At 39.8% G+C, this 25114-nt stretch overlaps 3 protein-coding genes across 4 annotated transcripts; 1 reads left to right on the top strand and 2 right to left on the bottom strand.

The window, feature by feature from the left end:
- The first annotated feature begins 277 nt into the window (after nt 1-277).
- On the top strand, nt 278-14701 carry LOC101739608 (1-acyl-sn-glycerol-3-phosphate acyltransferase alpha). The gene is made up of 5 exons (XM_004930173.5): nt 278-1302; nt 3414-3547; nt 11557-11738; nt 11910-12081; nt 13843-14701. Exons 1-5 carry the CDS (start codon nt 1112-1114, stop codon nt 13986-13988), a joined length of 825 nt encoding a protein of 274 aa, XP_004930230.1. The 5' UTR covers nt 278-1111; the 3' UTR covers nt 13989-14701.
- LOC101742027 (uncharacterized) lies at nt 14094-17125 on the bottom strand. Its single transcript, XM_012693887.3, has 3 exons — nt 16698-17125; nt 14889-14990; nt 14094-14305 (listed from the first exon to the last, which is right to left on the bottom strand). The coding sequence occupies exons 1-3, from the start codon at nt 16902-16904 to the stop codon at nt 14165-14167; spliced, it is 450 nt and encodes a 149-aa protein (XP_012549341.1). The 5' UTR covers nt 16905-17125; the 3' UTR covers nt 14094-14164.
- Nucleotides 17126-18657: 1532 nt separating this feature from the next.
- Nucleotides 18658-24558, bottom strand: LOC101739749 (uncharacterized). 2 transcript variants are annotated; one of them, XM_012693847.4, is made up of 5 exons: nt 24285-24558; nt 23212-23967; nt 22289-22343; nt 19275-19686; nt 18658-18824 (listed from the first exon to the last, which is right to left on the bottom strand). In XM_012693847.4, coding segments are annotated over exons 2-5 (552 nt in total). In that variant the 5' UTR covers nt 23214-23967; nt 24285-24558; the 3' UTR covers nt 18658-18741. The 2 variants fall into 2 exon arrangements, with proteins under 2 accessions (XP_012549301.1, XP_004930231.1); XM_004930174.5 differs by having other exon boundaries at nt 18658-19686.
- Between the last annotated feature and the right edge of the window lie 556 nt (nt 24559-25114).

The raw sequence follows: 25114 nt of genomic DNA, 5'->3' as shown, positions 1-25114 counted from the left end.
AATTCTCTCAGGATGAGCCAGTGAGCTCACCTGCCTGTCCGGGCGTAACTGAAATGGCCTCTTAGGCTACCACCGAATAAGTAAGGAAAAAAAATTGTAAGGAAAATATACCGCGATTATATCTAGCTTTAGATCAACATGTCTTCATGAATGTCGTGTAATAACGTCAAACGCGTCATAAATTATCAAACTTACATATTAATCTTAGGGCGCATTGTAACCTGTCAAGGTGTCAACTTCCTACCACAAAACTTCCAAGCGTTTGGTTGATTAGATAGGCGTTGAGCGTCGTGATATCTATGGGCGCCAGTACCCCAGCAAACAAATGTACTCGATAATATAACAAATCAAAAGTTTGTACTGAAATCTCGAACATATTTTGTGTTTTTTCTATGTACCTACTGGCCGACTAGACAACTTGTGAATACAAAGATTTTAAATTACCTATTTTGGTTTTTAATTAGTACGCGTATTAAACAACCACAATACAAAAAAATACGATGTATTTTACTTATATTTCGAATTAAGTTTTAAATTATTAACTTGAAATCTGGTCTTGAAGACATTCTTTATTATAAATAGAATTAGCATAATCTAGACCCAGACTAAAACAATAGAGGCTGGAAATAATTAGTGTTCCACCCGATAATTTTTACTACCTGCTTATTTCTTCCATTATACTGTTGAAACTCAAACCAGTCTCAAGGTGAGTGGCCGCTCCACGCTGTGATGTCTGGGCTTAACAGTAACTGACTCACCGCGAGTTGGCTCACCCGTCTGTACAATAAAAAAAAGAAAATGACTCTCTCCTATCTTACCGTGAACTAAGAAATAAATTTAACAGGGCATATGCATATCAAAACCAATATTTATTAATGCTCAAAATTAGCGCACCTATGAAGTTTGAAACTACGAAAACTCAAAATTGACAAAACATCTAGAACAAGTTTCTGATATAATCGTTACTGTAAATGATTACGAATTTGTCGAGTCTCAGTTTGATAGCTACAAGCAAGCCGTTTAGACTGGCTTGCCTTAATACGTATACAGAACATACGGCACGTGCACGTAAATTCAAGAAATTTAATTGCTTTAAGTTAGAATTGGTGAAATGTGGATAATATTATATTTGCCGTTTATATTGTGCACGATTCTTTATGCAGTGACCGCATTGTACGGACACAGATTGAAACGCCTAAATTATTATTTTAAAATTTTTCTATTCTATTTTTTGATTTTCCTAAGTTCTATTGTTGTTATACCGCCGTTCTTGCTGAGACCGAGGGACGTAAAGAATGGAACGTAAGTTTTATTTTCTATTAAAAATATACACATTTACCACAAGTTAAGAAGCCGGATGAATTTATGTATTTTTCTATTAAGTCAATGCTTATACCATTAATAACATTTTCTATTTAAAATTAACTTATTATCCTAGACATTACGTATGGTTTCAATTATTAACTTTTACATCTCTTGTGCTATACACTGATTTAGTTAAATTTGTAATAACATTTTGTATATTAATATGTTTGAAAAACAAAACTACTTTATTAAACTAAGCCAGAACAACGATATTAAACTAAGCATGTAAGCTTATCGTTTTGATAAGTTCATGTTGAGTGATCCATGAAGAAAGACAACCGTCAGTTGACCAAGTTCCCCGTTGACCTTCTTGGACAGCTGATCTTTAACCGTGTCACACTGCGTGTAAAGCTACATAATAGGTCGGGGAAAAAGTTTCTTCGCACTTTTTAAGAAAATTCGCAACATTTTTTAATATAGTTTATTTACATTTAACTAAAGTATATATGTACCATTTTGTTCGATAACTTTTTGCCATTTTGTAGGTAGGGACATGATCCCATTGTTATAAAAATGTTGGGGCTTCTGATGAAAACACCGCGACGATTGGTTTTTGGCAGTCCTCTCGGGATGTTAACCTGACACGGCCTAAAGAATTCTGAAGAGACCGAAACAGGTGGAAATCTGAAGGTGCAAGGTCAGGACTATACGGCGGATGCATTAATACCTCCTAGCCAAGCTCTCTTAATTTTTGCTGAGTGGCTAAAGGTGTGTGAGGTCTAACGTTATCATGATGAAAAACCACACCCCTTCTGTTGATTAATTCCGGCCGCTTTCTCTCAACTTCTTGCTTTAATCTCATCAGTTGTTCGCAGCAGAGTTCAGAATCGATGATCCTACCTGGTGGTAAACAGCTCATAATGAATAATGCCCTTCCAATCCCACCACACATACAGCACCACTTTGTTGCGAGTTAGCCCGGGTTTCGCCACAGTCTGTGAAGCCTGACCGGCCTTTGACCACGACCTTTTTCGCACGTTCTTGTCGTACATGATCCACTTTTCATCACCAGTAATCAGTTTCTTTTAAAATGGTTCGGTTTAATTACGTCGTAATAAAGAATCACAAATGAGTACACGTTCATTCGGTTACTTTCAGTGAGCTCGTGAGGTACCCAAATATCGAGCTTTTTTGTGTGCCCAGTTTTTTCAAATGCGCCAAAACTGTTTTGCGGTCAATTCCCAGTTCTTCAACTACGTCGTAACTACTGATATGCCAATCTTGCTCCACTTTTTCAAAAATGGCATCCATTTTATCCGTAATAGGGCGACCAGAGCGACGTGCATCTTTGACAGCAAAATTTCCGGATTGAAAAGGCTTAAACCAAATTTGTGCTACTCTAACAGACACTGCACTAGATCCATAAACATCGCAAATTTTTTCGCGGCTTGCGTTGCATTTTTACCTATTTTGTAGTAAATATTTAAAATGTATCGAATTTCTTCATTAGATTCACTCATTTTGACAGTACGAAAAATAAATAAAAATAACACATTTTCCTAATTTGAATTGGGAATTATCTTCTTTAAAATTTAAACTTTGAATTATTCTAAAACCAGCCAGATACAAATAGTACCTATAGCCAAAGAAATTTTATTACATGTTCATACATACTATATAATGCGAAAAGACTTTTTCCCCAACCTATTATATAAATTTTTCCTTCTTCACTAATTTTGTCGGAATCCATACCCTGTATTGGTTAACGGAATGGGCTTACATATACATGCACGCTATTGGAGTGTGTAGGTATAAATAAATTATTTTTTATGGCATCTTTATGCATTATGCATTCATAATAATATTATTGTCAACCTAATACTTGTCGAGGATATTTACTGATGGTAACGTTTATACGGCAAATTTTCTAAAAAAACTTGTAGAATTATTTGAACATTGATGTGTTTAACTTATGTCAGTGTTTGGTGCATGTATCATATATGTATATATATATTTATCATTTAAACTTATGAAATTATTTTATTGATTTTATATGTGACTAACTAGTAAAGAATCTCTCATGGATCATATCTAATTTGGTGTTTCAGCATTTACGCTCGTGTGATGAAGCATATGAACAAACTATTGGGTATTGAATGGCACATTCGAAACGGAGAATATCTGTCTGGCGACTACGGAGCCGTCATCTTAAATAACCATCAATGTATTTTCGATGCACTCGGTACAGTATATTATTTTAATGCTCACTTTACATTCCGATGGCTCTTTTATGCATAATTCGCCAATGCTTTATACCGGCTATATTTATCTAACTCAATTCATCCGTTTCTCCCCTAAGCCCTACCATCAATATTGACAGTATGTGTATATGACTGGTCGCCTGTCTAATTTAAGATCGACACGGGTTTTTTTTTTTTTTTTTTATGATTGAAAGTTTACTGGTGGCCCGAAGGCCTTTCCAGTTTCACCAGGACAGGTGGGCGAGCAAAGGCTCAGCCAAGAGGGGCGGGATTTGCTCACAACTGCCCGAGCGCCTCCGAAGGAGACCTAACAACTCAAGAGCAATTGTTTCGCGAATGAATCTACTACCGGATCGGAATCGCGACCCGCTGAGAAGATCCGGCGAGAAACTCAGCGGGCTGATGTATGGGTTAGGTTGCACGTCGACCTCTTTGTCGAGTTCGACGAGTACGGTTACCGGGGTCCCTAAGCCTGCTCCTAGTATTAGAGCTGAAGGCATCTAATGCAAAGGTTATTGGATCTGATGGATCCGTAAGGACGTGTCTAGGGCGACGACGGTGACTGGCTTCTGCATGATCAGGATTCGGGGAGTAGTCAGCGGCGGCAACGATAAGGCGATTATCATGACGCATAGCCTTATCGAAGTATCGTTCCGACGCTGACTTCATGTATTTCCGAATTGATTCGAGGCCCAGGTCGTCGTGTAGGTCAACGTTCCTCACGAACCACGGAGCCTCGACAGCTAACCTGCAAAAGCGGGATTGTAGGGATTGGAGGGTGTCTATATGTGTGCGGGCCGCGTGAGCGAACACCACACTCGCGTAAGTCATGACGGGCCTTATGCAAGTTTTGTAAAGTGTCACCTTGTTCCGAAGGGACATTTTACTCCGCTTACAGATCATGGGGTAGAGTCTACCGAGAATAAACGCGGCACGGTCACGGACTGATTTTATATGCGGGCGGAATGTCATCGATGCATCCAGGGTAACGCCCAGGTACTTGACCTTCCTGGCCCAGAGTATGGATTGTCTAAAGAGAGTAATCGGGGGTGTGAGATTCCTCCTCCCAATCCGGGAGGAAATCCGTGTGGAGCTTCCCCTCTGAAATAGCACCGCAGTACTTTTCGCTGGGTTGATGTCTATGCGCCATTTTCGGAACCACTGTCCTAGGGCTAGGGCTGCGCTCTGAAGCTTCTTCGCGATTAGGGACTTATTTCTACTAGAATAGTAAACAGTCGTGTCGTCGGCGAATAAAGCTAAATGGGTCGGCGGCGACCGGGGAATATCGTTGACGAATAAGCTAAATAGGAGGGGTGAGAGGACAGAGCCTTGCGGGACTCCAGCCGCGAGAGGTCGTGGGGAGGAGCGGGTTCCCTCGACTCGATATCGAAAAGAGCGGTTCGACAAGAAGTCCCGTATGATGAGCACGAGACTATCCGGCACGCCCATGTTGAATAGTTTGAAAATCAAACCATTGTGCCAGACTTTGTCGAACGCTTTTGCTACGTCGAAGAAGAGAGCTCCCGTGTATAACGGTTTTGGTCGATTAAGCCCCACAAGAATGTGCTCCGTGAGGCGGTGCACCTGTTGAACGCATGAGTGATTTGTACGGAATCCGAATTGTTCATCGATGAGAATGCCCTTGGATGAGACGAAGTCTCTGAGGCGTTTGTAGAGCAGACGCTCATACAGTTTGCCTAGAGACATGAGGAGGCTAATCGGGCGGTAGCTCGTCGGATGATTTTTTGGTTTACCGGGTTTATGTATGCCGATAACGTCCGCTTCTTTCCACACCGCGGGAAAGATGCAGTTCGCTATAGCGGCATTGAAAATAGATGCCAACATCACGATGAGTTGGACGGGTAGAAGTTTAATAACGCGGTTAGATATACCGTCGGAACCGGGAGCCTTGCGAGGACGTAGGTCTTTGATCAAGTCTTTAACTTCCATCGGGGTGACGGGTTGTAGCGCATCCGAGGGTGGCAAGGAGGCTCTGCGTTCTACCTCACTGTTTACTAATTCTACATGAACAGGGTCCACGGATTGAGTGCTGGGCGTGCACTGGGTTTGCAATGTATCGGCCAGCAGCTCTGCTTTTTCATCATCATCGAACGCCGCGAGTCGGCCTGAGGGGCCTACGAGGGGGGGCATAGTTACTACCGTATCCGATTTGAGAGTACGAGCTAAGCGGTAGTAAGACCTTTGGGAGGGCGCGAGTCTTTCTAAGAACTCAGACCATCTGGCATCTCGGACTTCGGCGATGCGAGACTTTACGTCGCGTTGTAGGGCACGCATTCGAATACGATTATCCACGGTAGGATACCTATCGTAGGCGCGGATCGAGGCGTTCTTAGCTCTAAGGAGTTCCCTAATATCGTCGGGCAATTTGAAGCGGTGAAGGAAGTCCTCCGCTACAACTTGCTTCGATGACCTATCTAATGTCGAGGTGATGTGTAACGTTAAGATGTCTATGGCTTCAGCGGTATCCTGAAGAGACGGGGTAGAGTCCGGGCTAAACGGGAGCGATGGTGGATCAGATTCAGCCAGGCTGATGCCCAGCGTGTGCCAATCCACCACAGTCCTCGTGACGGGAACGGCATCGGGAGCGCGACCGAGCTTCATAACGACGGGACGGTGGTCTGAATCTAACTCTGAAACTACTTCGATCGAGTGTAAGCGCAAAGTTACGTTTTTTAATAACGCTATGTCGAGTATATCCGGGCGATGCGCGATATTTAGCGGGTAGTGAGTCGGGGTTAGCGGAGCGACGATATCGAAGGCGAGATCGTCGACTAACGCGTCAAGCCGCCTGCCATTCGGGGTTGTGGTGTGTGAGTTCCACCTGACGTGTTTACAATTTAGGTCGCCCGCCAGAATGACAGAGCTTCCCATGCCGAGCAGCGCCTCGATATCACTGCTTAGAACGATCTTATCCGGTGGAAGATAAACGGACGCGATAACGATCGGCGCGTGTCCAGTCAGTGAGATTCGGCATACTGATGCTTCGATGTTAGAAAGCGCGGGGGGGTCGAGTGGGACGCAGTGCAAGGCTCGTCTATAGTAAATGACGGTACCACCACCACGAGCAGCGAGCCTGTCGTTCCTAACCATGTTATAGTTCGCGATTTTAGGGTCGCGGCGCGCGGGGTTAAGCAGGGTCTCCTGCACCAAAAAGATGTCAATTTGATGGTCACGCAAAAAATCACAAACCTGATCACGTTGATTTGCGAGACCGTAAGCGTTAAAAAATCCTATCGTTACGGATAGGGGCTTTATTCTACTTATGTACGCCATTGATTACCGGCGGAGTGAGGGGAGGACGTACGTATTTAACGACGCGTATACGTCAGCGTATTCTTGCACAACGGCGATGAAATGTTGTGCAGTGGAGGCGGCGCGAATGGCGTCACCCAAAGCATTAACACGCTCAAAGTTGATCGACTGAAAAAAGTCGATCGCTAGAGCGAGATTGTCGGACGCGGTCGGAGTGCTGGTCGCGGGGGAACGAATCACGGGGGAGGGACGTATCGCGGGGGCGGGATGAATCGCGGGGGAGGGAGCTACAGCCGTGTTCGTGTACGGCAACGGTTTAGCCCAGGCCGAGCCGCTGGGCACCGGCGCCGGCACGAAGGCAGGCTTAGCCTTCGGCACAGAGGGTGCCGTGGCTTTGATGTCAGGGCCGGAAGCTCGGAGGCGGTTTTGGCGCGCGACGCGGCGATTTATTTTAGGTGCTCGGGGGCATCCACGGTAATTCGCGGGGTGACCCTGTGTGCGGCACAGGACGCAGCTAGGTGGTTCCGTCGCGGTTTTTTGATCGCGAGTGCAAAGAGTCGTGGCGTGATCGTCCAAACACTTGACGCATCGAGGGCGCGCGTGACAATTACGGGAAGAATGCCCGTACAGCTGACAATTGTGGCACTGGCTCGGAGTGCCTTTTTTATGAGGGGTTTCCACGGTGATTCCGGAAAGCCTACAGACCGTTCGGACGTTAAAGATTTGCTTACCCTCGGGGGTAGACTCGAGGGCGACGAGAACCATATTGTATGGCTCCCTCCCGCGTCCTGTGTGCATGCGGTGCACGGAGTTTACGGGTAGGCCTTGTTCGAGTAGGTTGGCCTTTACGAGCTCGGCATCTAACTCCTTGGGGATGCCACGTATGACTACACGGAGCTCACGCTCCTCCTGGAGCGTATACGTATGATAACTTATACGCTCCTTTCGGAGGTAGCTTGAGAGGGCCCTATGGTCGTCGGGTGTTGCTACTTTTATCTGTATCCCGTTCGCGAGGTTACGGGCACTGACAAATTTTATGTTCTTGGCCTTAAGGGCCAGGGAGACACGGTCCCAAGCAGCCTTCTCTTGAAGAATCAACGGAGGAGGGGCCTGATTTTTCGTTTGTGCCACCGGGCGCGGCGACGGCGTGGCACGGGGACAGGGAGCGACGGGGGTCGGAGGACGGGGGCGCGACGCGTTCGCGGCTTTGCTTATTTTAGCGGCCGCGGAAGCTCGGGACTCCGCGGCACGCTTCTTACCCTTTTGCACGAGGGTGAATCCATCTGTCAATGAGGCGGGAACGAGGTCAACCTCCATATCCGAGTCAGAGTCGGAGGACGAGGAGGAAGGCGCGAGAGCGGCGGACGCGACGGAGGCCGCAGACGATCGCTGAGGTAGAACGGAAGCTGCCGCGGTAGACGCGGGAGTTTTTCGCGGGAGTATGGGGGACACGGGTGTGCTGGGCGCGACGGAGGCTGCGGTGTATGTCGCGGGAGTTTTGCGCGCGCTTGAAGGGGACGCGGGAACGGCAGGCGTGGCGGAAACGGCGGGCGCGGCGGGCACGGCAGAACAGTTCACGGCGCGTTTAGCTTTGTAAGCTAAAAATTCTGATTCGAGGGCCGGGTATTTCTCGCTTAAGAATTCCGCGAGCAGTGTGTTGGTTGGAGAGAACTCCATTTCTTCGGACTGCCCAGGGGGGGCTGCCCCGGGACTTAAACACGCGCTCGCCTTGCGGCGAGGCCCCTGCGTCGGTAACACTAAATTGGCCGAAGCGATTCTAGGAATTTTAGAAATTTTAGTGAATAGAATAAATATAATAGAATTAGAGTGAATAGAACCACTGCACAGTTCCCGGGCGGCAATGCCTTGCAATTAGACGCAGGTACAAATTCCGAGAAACACTTGGGCCACAGATGTGCCACGAACAATAATCTATTATCACCGGTAGTCACTTCCGACAAAACACTTGGACGCCAGATGTGCCACGAACCGAGGTCGGGCAATCGAACGAACAATGAGCACGTCCACGCGCGTCGGTTGCTCAAATCGGAATGGACACGGGAATTAAAAATCGCTGCTACTTACGTATCAAAGTGAGCAGGCAACCTTTCTGTCTTTATTTTTACTGATTATCAGTCGTTTTGTGTAATCTTAGCAGAACTGATTTGTAATTTTTAATAATTTTAATTTGTTTAGGTATAACATATATGTATCTATGTTTGTTTTTATATAACGGAATATTATTATTTTATTTAGACCGACTGCAACATAAACTTGAAATTTTGTACACGCGTCAAAGGCCGCGGTCAATAAAATAATGAATTTAGTTTAAATATCAGTACGGTTTCCACAGGATATCAAACAAAAGAGCTATTATTTCTTAGTTGGGTTCGCTATTTAAGAGTATTTTTAGTTTTAATGTACATGTGTAATTACTAGAGTAATGGTCACAAATGTTACCTAATTTTAATATGTTCAAGTTGAAACAAATAACAGTTTTGACTGTATTCGGAACTAAAAAAATGTGTGATTTTTTTATAGTCTGCATTGGTTGGATCTAATGCCTGGCCTATTTCTGGATCTCAGTAATTATAGATTCCCTTTTAAAGGGCAGGGTATTCATTCTTATTGTTGTTTTTTTCCCTGGTATGGGATTGCCAGAGCATGTAGTACCTATGATGTAAAAGGTGTTGGCTTCAAGGAGACTGTTCCGCCGACTGTCAACCCTTTTTTTTTTTTATGATTGAAGGATTACTGGTGGCCCGGAGGCCTTTCCAGTTTCACCAGGACAGGTGGGCGAGCAAAGGCTCAGCCAGGAGGGGTGGGACTTGCTAACAGCTACCCGAGCGCCTCCGAAGGAGACCTAACAACTCAAGAGCAATTGCTTCGCGAATGAATCTACTACCGGATCGGAATCGCGACCCGCTGAGAAGATCCGGCGAGAAACTCAGCGAGCTGATTCATGGGTTAGGTTGCACGGCGAACTCTTTGTCGAGTTCGACGAGTACGGTTACTGAGGTCCCTAAGTCTGCTCCTAGAGCTGAAGGCGTCTAGTGCAAAGGTTATTGGATCTGATGGATCCGTAAGGACGTGTCTAGGGCGTCGACGGTGACTGGCTCCTGCATGATCAGGATTCGGGGAGTAGTCAGCGGCGGCTACGATAAGGCGATTATCATGACGCATAGCCTTATCGAAGTACCGTTCCGACGCTGACTTCATGTATTTCCGTATAGATTCGAGGCCCAGGTCGTCGTGTAGGTCAACGTTCCTAACGAACCACGCTCCGCACGCACACGGAGCTCCGACGGCTAACCTGCAAAAGCGGGATTGTAGAGATTGAAGGGTGTCTATGTGTGTGCGGGCCGCGTGAGCGAACACCACACTCGCGTAAGTCATGACGGGCCTTATGCAAGTTTTGTAAAGTGTCACCTTGTTCCGAAGGGACACTTTGCTCCGCTTACAGATCATGGGGTAGAGTCTACCGAGAATAAACGCGGCACGGTCACGGACTGATTTTATATGCGGGCGGAATGTCATCGATGCATCCAGGGTAACGCCCAGGTACTTGACCTTCCTGGCCCAGGGTATGGATTGACTAAAGAGAGTAATCGGGGGTGTGAGATTCCTCCTCCTAATACGGGAGGAAATCCGTGTGGAGCTTCCCCTCTGAAATAGCACCGCAGTACTTTTCGCTGGGTTGATGTCTATGCGCCATTTTCGGAACCACTGTCCTAGGGCTAGGGCTGCGCTCTGAAGATTCTTCGCGATTAGGGACTTGTTTCTACTGGAATAGTAAACAGTCGTGTCGTCGGCGAATAAAGCTAAATGGGTCGGTGGCGACCGGGGAATATCGTTAACGAATAAGCTAAATAGGAGGGGTGACTGTCAACCCTTCTCGTGACTGGTAGGCTATGAAAAAAATCACGATGTAAATCAGTGTGATTGAAGAGTAAGAGACTAGAAGAATAAAATATAACTCGTGATCAAATGCTCAATGTCGATTCTACTTTTTTCAAAAAACACTTTTTGTAGGTATTCTTGCTGGTATCATAAGTCTAGACTACGTTTTTCCGATCATCACTTATATAAATCTTATCTTCAAATGCGTGTATAGATATGAATAATTAAAATTATTTTACCACGCACTTTTTATTGTCATTATATAACATTAATCGTAACATACTCGTATTTCTGACGATTCGATAATGTTTATAAATAGTTTTCGTGGTAATGGACGATACAGAAAAACCGATGAAAATACTACATATTTGTAATACACCGGTGAAATGAAATAACCCGTAGACTTTTCACAAAAAAAGCATTTTATACCATCCTTTTCTTGGTAATAACGAATATAGCGCCAAAAAAATCAGCTAAAATACTCAAGCCGCGTTATTGAGTGACGCCCTATCACACAAGTGATAATTGTTTTTAATAACCTAGACACGCCAAAAGCAATATAACAAGGAAAACACTGGTTTTTCCTCTTACACGAATGGTTATGGTCTGGAACGCATATTTTCTTGAAACATCTTTTTAGTCTAAATTCTACGTGGGTGATAAGATATGTTTCTGTCACAGTCAATATTGTAAGCTTGTGTATAGAATAAAATTAATAAACTGACAACATTTTTAACAAAAATGATGAAAATATCTACCACAAGTTCAAGTTCAATAACGATTATAAACATTAAAGTTTATCACTAAATAATTTCAGGGATGTTCAATGCGTGGGAAATAGCGGGAAAAATGTGTGTAATAATGAAGAAAGAATTATTTTACGCCGGTACCTTCGGAATAGCAGCTTACCTGGGCGGCGGGATTTACATAGATAGAAAAAACGCAAAAAATGCTCATAAAACCATCCAAGACACCAACGAAGCATTAACTAAAAATAAGGTATGCTTCTAAAAAAATTCCATTTACAATAGACATTTAAAAATAATGTCTCACTGTTTTTTTTTATTTATTGTACAACTTCACATTTTTTTACTTGGCACTTTTTGTATTCCACGAAATAATTTAAGCAATTTTCAAAATATTTTAATATATTTTTTTCTTTTAATTTAGACAAAAATATGGATATACCCCGAAGGAACGAGAAATAAGAATCCAAACAGAAAATTACTGCCTTTCAAGAAAGGGGCATTCCATATGGCAATTCAGTCGCAAGCTCCAATCATTCCCGTTGTATTCTCGCCGTATTATTTTATGGACAGTAAAACGTTTACTTTTGACAAAGGTCGGTTATGTTTTAACAATATCACTTATATAATATGATAGCAAACACTCATAAAGCTTGATATATGTATTATAAACAATAACATTTGTCGGGTTACTGGTTCTTATGGCTGTTTTTAAGGCTGCGGACAAAATATCGGGACGTGATTTAATATGAAAACCGTGGTAAGCCGTTAAATACTAGTGTTTATAATTTAGATAGCCGCGAAAGCTTAAAACGCGATTGATATAGAAGACTCACTGGTGGTAGAGCATATTAAAAGCCAGCACAGGTAGATACTATCTTTCTGCTCATTTCTCCTGTTTCGAAGGGTTGCAAAGCCGTACTTTAAAACATTGCAATGTATATAATAATATATGGGCTGCGGTGAACACTTAAAATCAGGTGGGCCGTGAGCTCGTCTGTACATCTCCAGCAATAAAACGCGTTAACGTTCGCAATATAATAAGCGATACTACATAATATATTAATGTCGGTAACTTTAATGTATTAGTACAGAAAATCGTAAAACCTTATTAAATTTTAATATAAACAAGAGGTATCTAAGTTGTTTAATGCATCATTCAAACATTGTAGTTTTCAAGGTCTCCGAGTAAATTATCTATTTAATTTAGATTCCTATTGCGCACAATATTAAAATTAGATGATAATGTAGAAAAATACGCAAAAAAAATTGTAGCTTTGTCTAGTCAGACATAATCTTGTTAGTGTATTCTAAACACATTCAATTTGAATTGTGGACCCAAATGCAAACAAAGAGAACGGGTTGATTCAAATCAGCAACTAGAGAAACAAGCGAATGGACTGACAAATCAACGACTTGTTCTTGTCTCATACTCGCATGTGTTCCCGGAATCCACAGCAAAGAAGCAAATCCAGTTTTGAATCCGACCGAAACATTATATTTTCTTCAATACTAACAGATAATGTTTTAGCAGTGCAAGAGCCTCGTAAATGAACAGAGGGCAATGAACTAGTCTACTGAACTTGTCTTTTGTTTTGACCTCATTCATGCACATTCTGTATTTCTTGTCGCCACATTTGTTACCATATGTTAATTAGTGAGCATTTTTCATAGTATCAGAGATCCACTTACTAACATAATGTTAATATGTACTAATATAAATATTTCATATTATTTGTTACTATCTTTTCCTCTTGAAAAAAATAAATAAAAAGCACATTGTCGTTAAATAACCTGCTAATTGAAGGAAGTTCAACCGACGAATAACCCACATTAATCTGAATATAATCAAGAAAACATTTGGAGGTTATGCCTGTTGCGTATCAAGAGGCAAAACTTATAACGTATCTTTGGATTATAAGTAACTATACCTGCAAATATTCTAGAATGATTAATGTTTAATATTCTAATAACGTAACAAAATCTTCAATTCAAATACAACGAATACCTCATTTGACCACAGTACCTCTATCAACCCATCCAATACAAGCTGGCTTATTGATTAACGTGGTGGATCGTAATTACACGGAGTAAATTAAAGTATTTGAATTGATACTCAGCTCCCAATAAGACTTTGATAAAACATAGACTGATCTAAAATTTTCTTCTTTACGGCTTAATCTCGTGTTTCTTGTTAACATTATATTATTTCCAACATTTAAAGATTTTTTGGAACCAAAACAAAGTTTCTTCAATATTTAATACATAATTATGAACATAGAATTAACAATAATAAATTATATTTTTTTTTTCAGTTTTGACATTACCATTTTAGTCATTAAACTTTTGTTTTCCAGGTCATATTATTATCCAGTGCTTAGAGCCTATACCTACAGCTGGTTTGACGACAGACGATATCGGAAAACTATCTGACCGGATACATGAAAGCATGTCGAGTACCTATGAAAAACTCTGGGACGAAATTATGACCAAAAATAAGTGAAATACGCTATTTTAATTGCAAGCGCTTATAAAGAAATCAATTTGTTATTTAATTATTACTCAGATTCACTTTCTCACAAACAGCCGGTTAATAGACGTACCTATATACGTTTTTAATTTATTTATTGATTTAAAGTTAATATTTAAGACATTTCCAAATGGTGTGGTTGGTGGTTTTCAAGGTTTTCTTCCCGTTTTAGCGCTAGGTTTCCGGCAGGGCCTAAGATATAAATGCAAATCGTAAAAAGTCATGTGCTGATAGGCGAAATATTCCGGACATTGATAACAGCAACCTTTATCAGCACCACTACCAAGAGTCTGAAAGAAACATAGGAAATTAAGTTATAACCGGTGTGTGTGTAAAATTGTTTTCGAATTACAACGAAACAATCGTATCTACTCGCTACAATGAAATAATAAAATGCCGGCTAATTAGGTAACATTTTGATCTACATCCATATAAATATGTATTATAAATTTAAAGTAACTTTAGGTTAAGGTAGTTTTTATGTTAATTTTGAGTTTTTGTTTTATTATTATTACTATTTGATTTTTTGTTTTTATTATTATTATTATTGCTTTTGTTTTAGTGCGAGATTGTAGTTATTATTTTTATTTAATTCTAGTATAAATGAAATGTTAATGAGTGTAATATGGATGCAAATTCTGAAGTAAATGAAAAATATAAAAAAAGAATAAAAAAATGAAAAACCAGGTTGTTTATTTATCTGTTTACGAATCAACTACTCAATAGATAATTATAATTTGCCAGAGGTACAGAAAATAAAACGTAGGTATATTTTATGTAGAAAAAGAATGCTATAAGAATATAATTTGTCTCTAAACTAAGGAGAGCAAAGCCGCGCGAAAAAACTATTATCGTATATTTATATAACTTTACCTCACCGGTGGTGCACCGAAATATACCAGTTGGAAAATTAGGAAGACATTCGAACCGAGTTATGAGATCATTTGAAGGTAAACAGTGGCCATATTTCCGACACTGAAAAGCAAACAATAGAAAATAATTACTATTTAATGAGGCAGTCACATAGTTCAGCACACAACTAACGGCAGCTATGACGTAGAATTATTTGTCAAAAAAAGGTCCATAATGACGACATTTTCTAGTATTTACCGTAGTATTTATTATACCATAGATTATACACTTAATATATTTGTTATTATATAATAAACGAATATTTAAATTGAGAACAATAGTAGTAGATGAGTATGCATTTAGGAATGGCCCCACATTGTAAATTATATCATCGCTCCGTCTTCGAGAACAGTATTTTGATACATTACGTAACGTGTGAAAATTTGCATTATTGACTTTGTCAAGTTACGGAAATATTATGAATGTCGTTGCTTGCTGTTCGTGAGATTATTTGCTATTTATAAACGCTATAATAAACGTTTTTTATTTAAAGTTAGTCACTTTATTTTTTACAAAAACATAGTATTCTTCAACTTAATAGTGTGCCCATAACGAAATTATAACATTATATAACAGTTATTAAAATTTGTGTTAACTTTGAGTGGTTAATTTTTTAGTAATTTAGTAATTAATTAGTGGTAGAACTAGTTATAATGGACAACATTTTTGTAATAATTCAAAACAAAATCTACATTAATTACTGATGAGCTTTCATGAGAGAGTAATTGTATTGTAAATTGTAAATTAACTTTTTTTTTTTGCTTAGATGGGTGGACGAGCTCACAGCCCACCTGGTGTTAAGTGGTTACTGGAGCCCATAGACATCCACAACGTAAATGCGCCACCCACCTTGAGATATAAGTTCTAAGGTCTCAAGTATAATTATTACAACGGCTGCCCCACCCTTCAAACCGAAACGCATTACTGCTTCACGGCAGAAATAGGCAGGGTGGTGGTACCCACCCGCGCGGACTCACAAGAGGTCCTACCACCAGTAATTACACAAATTATAATTTTACGGGTTTCATTTTTATTACACGATATTATTCCTTCACAGTGGAAATCAATCGTGAACATTTGTTGAGTACGTATTTCATTAGAAAAATTGGTACCCGCTTGAGATTCGAACACCGGTGCATCGCTCAACCCGAATGCACCGGACGTCTTATCTGTTAGGCCACGACGACTTCAACGGTGTTAAGTGGCTGGCGATGCCCACAGGCATCATAACGCAAACGCTGCCTCCCAGCTTGAGTTACATATTATGGGGGTTTGATTTTTATTACACAATTATATACCTATATCGTTGAAATAATTTGTGAATATATTATATTAAGCTTCAATTCATTTACAAAAAAATGCAACTTCCTGCAGGATTTGAATACTGACTTATTCGCATTGTTCGATACGCGTGCGTCACGCGACTTATTATTTAGGTCACGACGACTTCATATTAAATTCTGTATTATTAGGAAATGCACTACGGGGTTGAATTAATTATACCATGCCTAAATTTCAGACTGACGACAGATAAAAGCTAACCAGTACAACGTTGAGATCGATATGAAACTAAAAAAAATATACAGTCTAGTAGAGAACGTCCTCTTGATTCAGTTAAAATAAGTTGACTTAATAGTTATAAGGTAGTGAAATAAAAGCTAATGGTATTTACGGATGATAGTAGCGGAAATTGAGATCGGTCTATTGCCAGGTGAAGTTAGTAGTCTATTGATAATGTTTTTTTTTAAATTAACATTTTCATGAGCTTACATCGTACATGCTTGGAGTTGATGGGTTGAAATCACTAGGGCAGGCGCAAGAAGGACATTCTTGACACGTTTCCTTGTTAGTTTCAACACCCTTTGATCCCGATTTATCATCTGAGCCGCTCTTGCTAAGTAATAATGAACAAATCGTTTTTAAGCTTCGTGTATGCGCGCCTACCAATGTAAATTGAGTCAATTTTCTTAAAAACATTGCTTTTACATGAAAATAGGGGCTAGTGTGTTTGTTTTATCGTAACATAATTCAATGTTTATACTTAGCAAGAGCAGATAATCTAAGTATTTAATTCACGCCCATTTTTGCAATTTATTCAAGAAATTCTAAAATCACATTTTAAATTTAAATGTAAATTTTTTTTACGTGTTTTACTCACGTTTTATTTTAAGCAGATATTGAAGGAACAATGTCATTTATGTCACTCTGTCAAAAAAATTGTGATTTTTAAGGTGATTAAAATCTCTTTGATATCATGCAATTGCACCTTTAATTTTTATTTAGCCTGTGGTAGCGCATCTTAGCTCTAAGCGGTCTTTTTGGCGGGAACGCGAGGAGTGAAGTTGTGTGATTTGTTTTATTTTGTCTATTTAGTGTTTCTTCGGGTTTAAATATGTAATAACGGTGGTTTATTAATTATTTCATATCTGTGAAAGTGCACAAATGTGGAAAAATGAAACAAAGCCGCTGGACGTAACTCCTCGGGATCCTCCAAAAAGTCCACTGAAAATTTTTCAGTAAATAACCACCACTTTACTGAGATTATATTTCATCCCATATCATCTCATCTCATTTCATTTAATTCATCCCAGTTAATTAATGTATCAATTCATTTTATTTAATTTCACTCCATATTATCATTTTTCATAAACATAAGAATATAAATTAAAATAAGACATGACCTAAAGGTCTTAGTTACCAGTCACAAAAAAAAATTGCTATAAGCGTTTTAAGCTCTATCACTTTAGGGGTTAAAATGTGAAATTGCTGATTTGTACTGAACAATTGAAATTCGGTTTTTGTCTCATTTAACATATTTATTAAATCACAATATTTACTATTATTATCTTTACATTGCTGCCATCTAATAATTATACTCTTGCGATAGAATTCTGGAGATCTAGATTCTACAAAGTGTGTAAAAGCATTTTGTGGAAGAACATTTTTTATCCTCAATGTCACCACCCCCTTGAGACAAGAGGCCAAATGACAATTGTATCGAATAACGGCTGTTCCACTTTTCAACCGAAGGCGAGACTACTTGGCGATCGAAACAGGCTGGATGGTACGTAGTGTGGGCTAACCGTATGCTGTCACAAGTAAAGCTCATGCTTTGTATAACAAAAATCAGGCTATGTGCACCGAATTAAAGTTAAATACTGATTTCTAGGGTAGGTATATATCCGAGGTGTAGGTACATTCTGAATCGGCGTAAGTCACGACGATGCAAAGGGCACCTATCTTTAAAACCTTTAGATTCTTTATATCCACGGGCTCAGCGGGGAACTGCGTTTACTAACTACCCGTGCGTGACCAATATAGTACCTAATGAACCTTGCACCTACTTTGCGAATGCTTAAACTACCGGATGGAATCAAAGCAACTGAAAAGAACCGGCTAGAAACTCAGCGGACTGATGTGGGCGTGTTAAGTTTTACAACGACGGATACAGATCTGTGCGCAGTAGTAGCATCCAACAGCATTGAGTTGATTGGGATTAAGAACTATCAGAACGTAAAGACCACGATTAAACACGTCCTTTATGAGTGTACTGCTGTGAATATACCTAATGTAGATTCGTAGATTATGGTCTGTATTTCTCTAGATTGAGAGTCATGACGATACAGTAACGAAAAAATGTGACACCTAAATCCAGTAGTTAATATAGTATTACCTAGTTTATACTAGGTGGTTACGTCTCATTTAGTAGAATTATAAATAAACAACAAAGTACAAATTATTACTTTATTTCTAGATAGTATCGATAAAAGTAGTTTTACACTTTTTCTTAATCTTCCAACAAGAAAAATGAAAGTTAGCACAGCTTCATCAACAGCACTGGCAAGCTGGATAGTGGTCCATTGCTACCTGTTGCACCATCTTCACCAGAAGAACAACCTGTGGGATTCAAAAGTTTCATTGTAAGCGAATGGAGAGGTGGTCTATCGATCTTCGAAGATTTAGAATCCGTAGTTATTTCACCATCGTCTCTTAGTTGATTATGTCCCGCTTGATTATTAGGCGATGTTTCGAAGCAATCTGCTTTACAAGGACCATTCCAAAGGCATGGTGGAGGCGGTTTCCGATGTATACAGCCCGGTCTTGTACATGGGCCTTCTCTTTCCTTAAGTTCTCGAGCATGTCCTGTCGTACCTTTAGATATGAGCTCTTTTTTCTCAAAGCTTTTTAAGATTGAATTTAAAGTATTTTCGTCAAACTTAAATACAGATCCTACACCGCCTTTTACATCGCTGGGCGATTTTTTACAAGAATTATCTTTGCAAACACAAGAATTAGAGCCTTTTTCGCTCTTTGATACTTGCGTAGCCACAAAATTAGGACACTTACAGCATTTTTCAGATGTATTTGCAGAGGTTCCGAGGACGATGCCTTTTAATTCGCAGACAATAAACCTGTTCCCGCCAGTGGAGCCGGAGACTTCAGCCCGACCAGACGAACTTCCTTCTTGATTTTGTAAATGCGCAGACAGTGCCGCAGGGTCAGCCAGGCCCCTGGCGCGAGCTAATTGACTGGGTGCGCATAAGGGGTCCGGTAATGCAAGGCAGGTCGGCTCACCGCTGCAACCTGTTCGCCGACAATCGTGCTGCAAGCCGTTACGCTTGATGCAGTGGCAGCTGTAATACATAATCCCACCTCGCAATTCACGGCTTTTAGTTCTCTTTAACTGATTTTCGTTTTCATCCTTTTTTTTGGAGCCACCCTCCTCCGCTCCGCTGTTTCCATCGGCCGACTTTTTTTTCTGAAACAAAAACGTTTGCTTTAAACAAGCTACATTCAAATCTGTCCGCCGTGATAATAAAAGCAGATTGTCGTTACCTAAAACCGTAGTGTTGCGAGGTGGCTACCATTGTGACATTAGATCAAAGTCACTGAATCGTGTGACGTATGTCTTGCCGGGCGGGGGGCATCGCACACACGGCGGACAGGGCGGTGGACACGGTTGAGGACTAGAGCTGGCACGGCACAGGTAGCGAATCGAACCTTGTTGAAAAAACTGGCAGTCTTGTAAGCCATTTCGCTTGAAAGCTGACCGAGGCAAACACTGGAGCTATATGAATATCAAAATACATTAGTTTTAGTAATAATAATTAAAGTTCAATTAGAAAACAAATTATTTAATTGTATGTTCTTGTATTGTTGTATAATATTTAGCCGTTTACGCTATTTGCAACAGGTGTATGGTACATTTGTATAAATTGAGAGCGTATTCGTGATGTTCTTTGCTCAATCTATCTCAATGGCGATTACTCATTTTGGTACTGGTCTTGTCTGAAACTTACAATATCCAACTAAAAAATAGAAAATAAATTTTAATAAATTTGAATTAAAAATAGTGCAAGAAAAAATGATTTTATTGTAAAAAGATTTTAAAAAAATTTTTCTTGCACTATTTTTAATTCAAATGTATTAAAATTTATTTTAAATTTTTTAGTTGGATATTCTTTTTTTTTTTATTGCTTAGATGTGTGGACGAGCTCACAGGCCACCTGGTGTTAAGTGGTTACTGGAGCCCATAGACATCTACAACGTAAATGCGCCACACACCTTGAGATATAGTTCTAAGGTCTCAGTATAGTCACAACGGCTGCCCCACCCTTCAAACCGAAACGCATTACTGCTTCACGGCAGAAATAGGCGGGGCGGTGGTACCTACCCGTGCGGGCTCACAAGAGGTCCTACCACCAGTAATTACGTAAATTATAATTTTGCGGGTTTGATTTTTACTGCACGATGTTATTCCTTCACCGTGGAAGTCAATCGTGAACATTTGTTGAGTACGTATTTCATTAGAAAAATTGGTACCTGCCAGCGAGATTCGAACACCGGTGCATCGCTCGATACGAATGCACCGGACGTCTTATCCTTTAGGCCACGACGACTATAAAAGCGTTTTTTGTCAACTGTTATTAATTATTTCATATTTTTTGTTGAATTTCAATTTTTTCAATTTTTTTTAATATTGAATTGTCATCGTTCCTTAATAAGTATACCAAATCTCGAGTTAATCAAAGTTTTGAAGGGGTGTCAAAATCATGTTCTTTGAACATTCCGTTACATACTAACATACATACACGTCCGAAGCTAATAAAAGCGTATTAAAAACGACCATATCGTGAATTTATAATAATGCGAATCTTGCAATCTCGTAAATAATAAATAATTTTGTGATACCATTTAATGGTTTTTGTGCTCGTAACATAACCGTTAAAGTGGGAAAGGGAAAAAGTGGTCACTCAAAAAAGCATATTGTTGGAACAAAGACTCCCCGGTTGAACTCTCCGGGAGTTCCGATATAAAATCTCCTTGTATTCGTTCAATCGTATGCGCACTAAATGAATTTTAAAATCTATTAACGAATTAGTTTTATTTACCCCCTTTATTAGTAGCCTAAGGGGCTATTCTAGCTGCGTGCGGACTGGGTACGTGAGATCATGGGCTTAACCTGAGAGAATTTGCTAACACTAGGGATCTAGGAGTGCTTCGCAAAATCTTCCACCGGATCGGAATCGCGAGTCACTCAGAAGATCCGCCGAGAAACTCGAGGCTGTGTCTATGGATGAGATCGTCGAACTTGTTCGATGTTCGACGAGGATGGTAACCGGTGCTTGAGAGGCCTAAAAAAGCACCGGGGCACCGTATCGCTCCTCTTTATCTTTATTTATTACTTAGGGATAATCGTACTAAACACTAATGCAGTCATAGCGCTTTGGGCTAACATACGCTAGAATACAAAGTGAGAGTCACTATTGACCAGCAGAGCTAGTATGCCGACGGCGGCAAGACCTCAGAGCGGCTGATTTTGATTTTCATTGAATAAGTAGGTAACTGTATAAAAGCGCTACTGTCGTGCTCTAAAACTTTTCAAGCGATGCCACAAGGTCGGGGTTAGATCGGTTTTACACTAAATAATACATCATGTAAAAAAAACGCAACATTTATAACACAATTGCAGTCAATAGGATGAGCCGAACATTCCCCAATCTAAAAAAGCGAATTGTGTCTCTGGTTAGTTACAGATAATCAAATACCACCAAAAACAGGGACTGGTGCAAAGCTTTTCGTGTCTTCAACGCTGTCGCGCACAGATTAAATTTTAATGCGAAATGCGCGGTCATGGCTATGCAAAATAGAATGGTACGAATACTTATCAGATCAAATGCTGGAAGAAAACGTCGGGCGTTTATGAAAAACTGGATTTGATCGAGATATTACTTTTCTATAGCTGGTATGCTAGCCTAACAGTAACCATAGGCATCTAATTAAAGTTATTCATTATGGGTAAGAGCGACTATCTTGAGTGCCTACCGTTCTTATTTTCTCAATAACCCTCAATTACTTACCGGAGGACCGCAATCTTCATATTTGTAACATACCATAGGGCCGCATGGAGTACACCTAGAATATATATTATTATGGATTTTACTACAAAAATGCTATGGAAACAATTTATTTGTCAATTTTCGCAAGTCGTAACAATTAAAACTATTTTTACGATTTGATTTTTTATTGCCAATTAACAGAACTACGAGTATATCCGACGATGCTTTACACAGTTTTCGTGGTCATGGATGACCACGGCTGTCGCGGTAAAAGCAGTTTTAACAATGAAAACTTAGATTACTAATTTATAATGTATTGGGAATATTCGAGATACTGATGATAGCCACTCGCCCACGCGAATATCGCCGTCAATGGAGCGTGCTCTCACAAGACACGTTTATTTTACGATTCTAACGTTTTTCAAGTTTAAGGGACGTTTCCAGATAGACAAAAGGGTGTATGAACCGTTTTTTTTCCTACGCAAGCTGACGTTTTAGAGATACCACATCAGCGTAAACCGGCGAGTAGATGAGCTCACGGGGCTCAAACCTGACGTTACTAACACGAACCCTATCAAGAACCGTGCTTCGCAGAATCCACCACCGGATCGGAAACGCGACTCACTGAGAAGATCCGGCGAGAAACTCAGTGGGCTATATGAACCGTACCGACCGACGAGCAAGTTCTTCAAGTGATGTTCATATTCGCCAAATATGCACGACCCTCCAGCTCTTACATAGAAGCCGATATTAGCAAGGTCTTCCAGTCTGAGCAACATGAGTTCGCCTACATGTTTAGCAAGCTAGTACAACCCCTCATAACATTACAAAAGCAAATAGAAATAATAAAAATACAAAAGTCATCTCTCTAGTAATCTTCTTTAGGTCCATCAATCGTCATATCATTAAAAGAACTGGAAATATTGATTTAAAACTATACTTACATGATTGTAGTAAAATACAGGCAAATGGAGGAGGGAGCTGAATTTATTTTTCACTCATAAAGTTAGTAAAAATCACTTGTAATTTTTCTATAAAATATATTTTTATATATTTTTCACACTAAAATTTACATCAGTTATCCATGAGCATCTGAATTGTTCTGTCAAATTAAATGATTTTTCTTTCATGTTTCTCATTACGTTCCAAATTTAAAAATTGTTCTAGCATGCCAGTTTTTTTATTTAAATTAGTTATGTGCTATGTACTCATTGTAAGATTTCTTTATTCCTATTTTTTTGTCTTTTTTTCAAATTATTCAAGTTGCAGTTGATAATTATTCAATAAACAACGAAAACCATTCAACTGTTTGGAACAGTGTTTGTGCATAAGCTTGCGTGAACAATGCAATGTAATTTTCAACTACATATTGTATTCATGAAAAAACGGATCATCTTTCCACTTTATTGCCTTTAACTTAGCAATTTTTAAGCTTTGCTTGCATTTTGCATATCGCTCTCAATGATTCCGCATGAGGGTTTTTAAAGTGACTAGTGCATGCTACATGGGCTGGTTCGCAGAGGGGTCTTGGTAAGGTTTGGCACAGTTGCGACCCTTGGCAGCCACTTCTGCGGCAGTCGTATTGAAGGCCGTTCCGACGCAAACAAAAGCAATCAGTATACAAAATACTACCGCGTAACTCCCGGCTTTTCGAGGTCCGGACTGGAACACAGTTCACGCTTCGCTTCATTTTGAGAAATCTATCGAAATCAGAGCTAGTTTTAAAACAATGAAATGTAATCAGATAATGTAATTATCGTGCCAGTCAATATGATCACCTTTAGTTACATTTTGAGAAAATTCCGAAAAAACATTTAGTGTTAAGCAAACCTTCTATCAACATGTATTTTATTCTAGAAACGTTAAGGAACCTCAATGATAATGATATTTTCGATATATTTCTATAAAATTGTTATTAATTGACAGATTAAGGCCACTTACCGTTTTTACCTTTTATAGAGTACTTTAAATAGCTTTGTGTACTTTAAAATTATGTAGTTTTATGAATTCCACATACCTTTAGTGGGATTTATACTCGTACTCTAAAAAGTAGTAGCAGCCTCGAAGATTATTGTCATGCCAAAGTAACTTTTACTCATAAACTCATAATTTTAGTAGTAAATCTATATTTTAGTTCTCTTTCTCTACTTTGAATTTTGGAAATTTATTAAATGTGCATTTGCGGAAAGTTCACTAAAATTTTGCATCAACCATTTTAAAATGTACAAAAATTTGTTAAAAATTTAAAGTCTGGTTGGTCGTGTTTGTCATCATTCGGACAAATGAAAAAATACAATCTATGATTTATTTTTTAATAGGCATTCGTGGTAAAAGCCCTTCGTAGTTTTAATTAATCCTGGAGATGGCTTCGAATTGTATTTTTTGTATATTTTCAAGATCAAGGAACTTTTTCTTTCAAATTTTTTATTATCCATAGCATTTGTTCCTTAGGCTTAAGAATCCAATAACCAAACGACGCAACTTTCTCCGACGTAGCTCAGACAATTAAATGGCGAAATAGACTTAGCTTGACTTTTTCTTTTACTAGGGAGTTTTTTTTAATCGTTGTTTGTCTATTGAATAGATGGGTGAACGACCTAGCGGCCCATAGTTATTTAAATATGAATGCGACCGATGCCCTTCAGATATGAGGATGAAGTCTCAGTTGAATTGTATAACCAGTGCTATATATGGAACAAATGGCTACAGGGTTTGAGGGACAAAAAAAACAACACATTAGAAAACACAAGGGTTTTTAAATGTTTAATAAATAGTGCATGTTTCCGTCCATTGCTAATGTCCATTAGCCTAGCATACCACTTAACATTAGGAGGACAGTAACCTCGT

Source organism: Bombyx mori, chromosome 5, assembly GCF_030269925.1.
Source record: "Bombyx mori chromosome 5, ASM3026992v2".
NCBI lineage: Eukaryota > Metazoa > Arthropoda > Insecta > Lepidoptera > Bombycidae > Bombyx > Bombyx mori.
The sequence above is the reverse complement of the archived record's forward strand: the minus strand, read 5'-3'. Positions and strand labels throughout refer to the sequence as shown.

Bases quoted from the DNA above. Each gene is read 5' to 3' on its own strand.
- LOC101739749 (XM_004930174.5), bottom strand. The intron at 19,687-22,288 runs GTAAGTAATTGA...TTTTTGTTTCAG, and splicing joins ATGAAGATTGCGGTCCTCCG to AAAAAAAAGTCGGCCGATGG.
- LOC101742027 (XM_012693887.3), bottom strand. From the start codon at position 16,904: ATGTTTTTAAGAAAATTGACTCAATTTACATTGGTAGGCGCGCATACA. The intron at 14,991-16,697 runs GTAAGCTCATGA...TTTGCTTTTCAG, and splicing joins CAACTCCAAGCATGTACGAT to TGTCGGAAATATGGCCACTG. The intron at 14,306-14,888 runs GTAAAGTTATAT...TGTTTCTTTCAG, and splicing joins TTCGGTGCACCACCGGTGAG to ACTCTTGGTAGTGGTGCTGA.
- LOC101739608 (XM_004930173.5), top strand. From the start codon at position 1,112: ATGTGGATAATATTATATTTGCCGTTTATATTGTGCACGATTCTTTAT. The intron at 3,548-11,556 runs GTACAGTATATT...AAATAATTTCAG, and splicing joins ATGTATTTTCGATGCACTCG to GGATGTTCAATGCGTGGGAA. The intron at 11,739-11,909 runs GTATGCTTCTAA...CTTTTAATTTAG, and splicing joins AAGCATTAACTAAAAATAAG to ACAAAAATATGGATATACCC.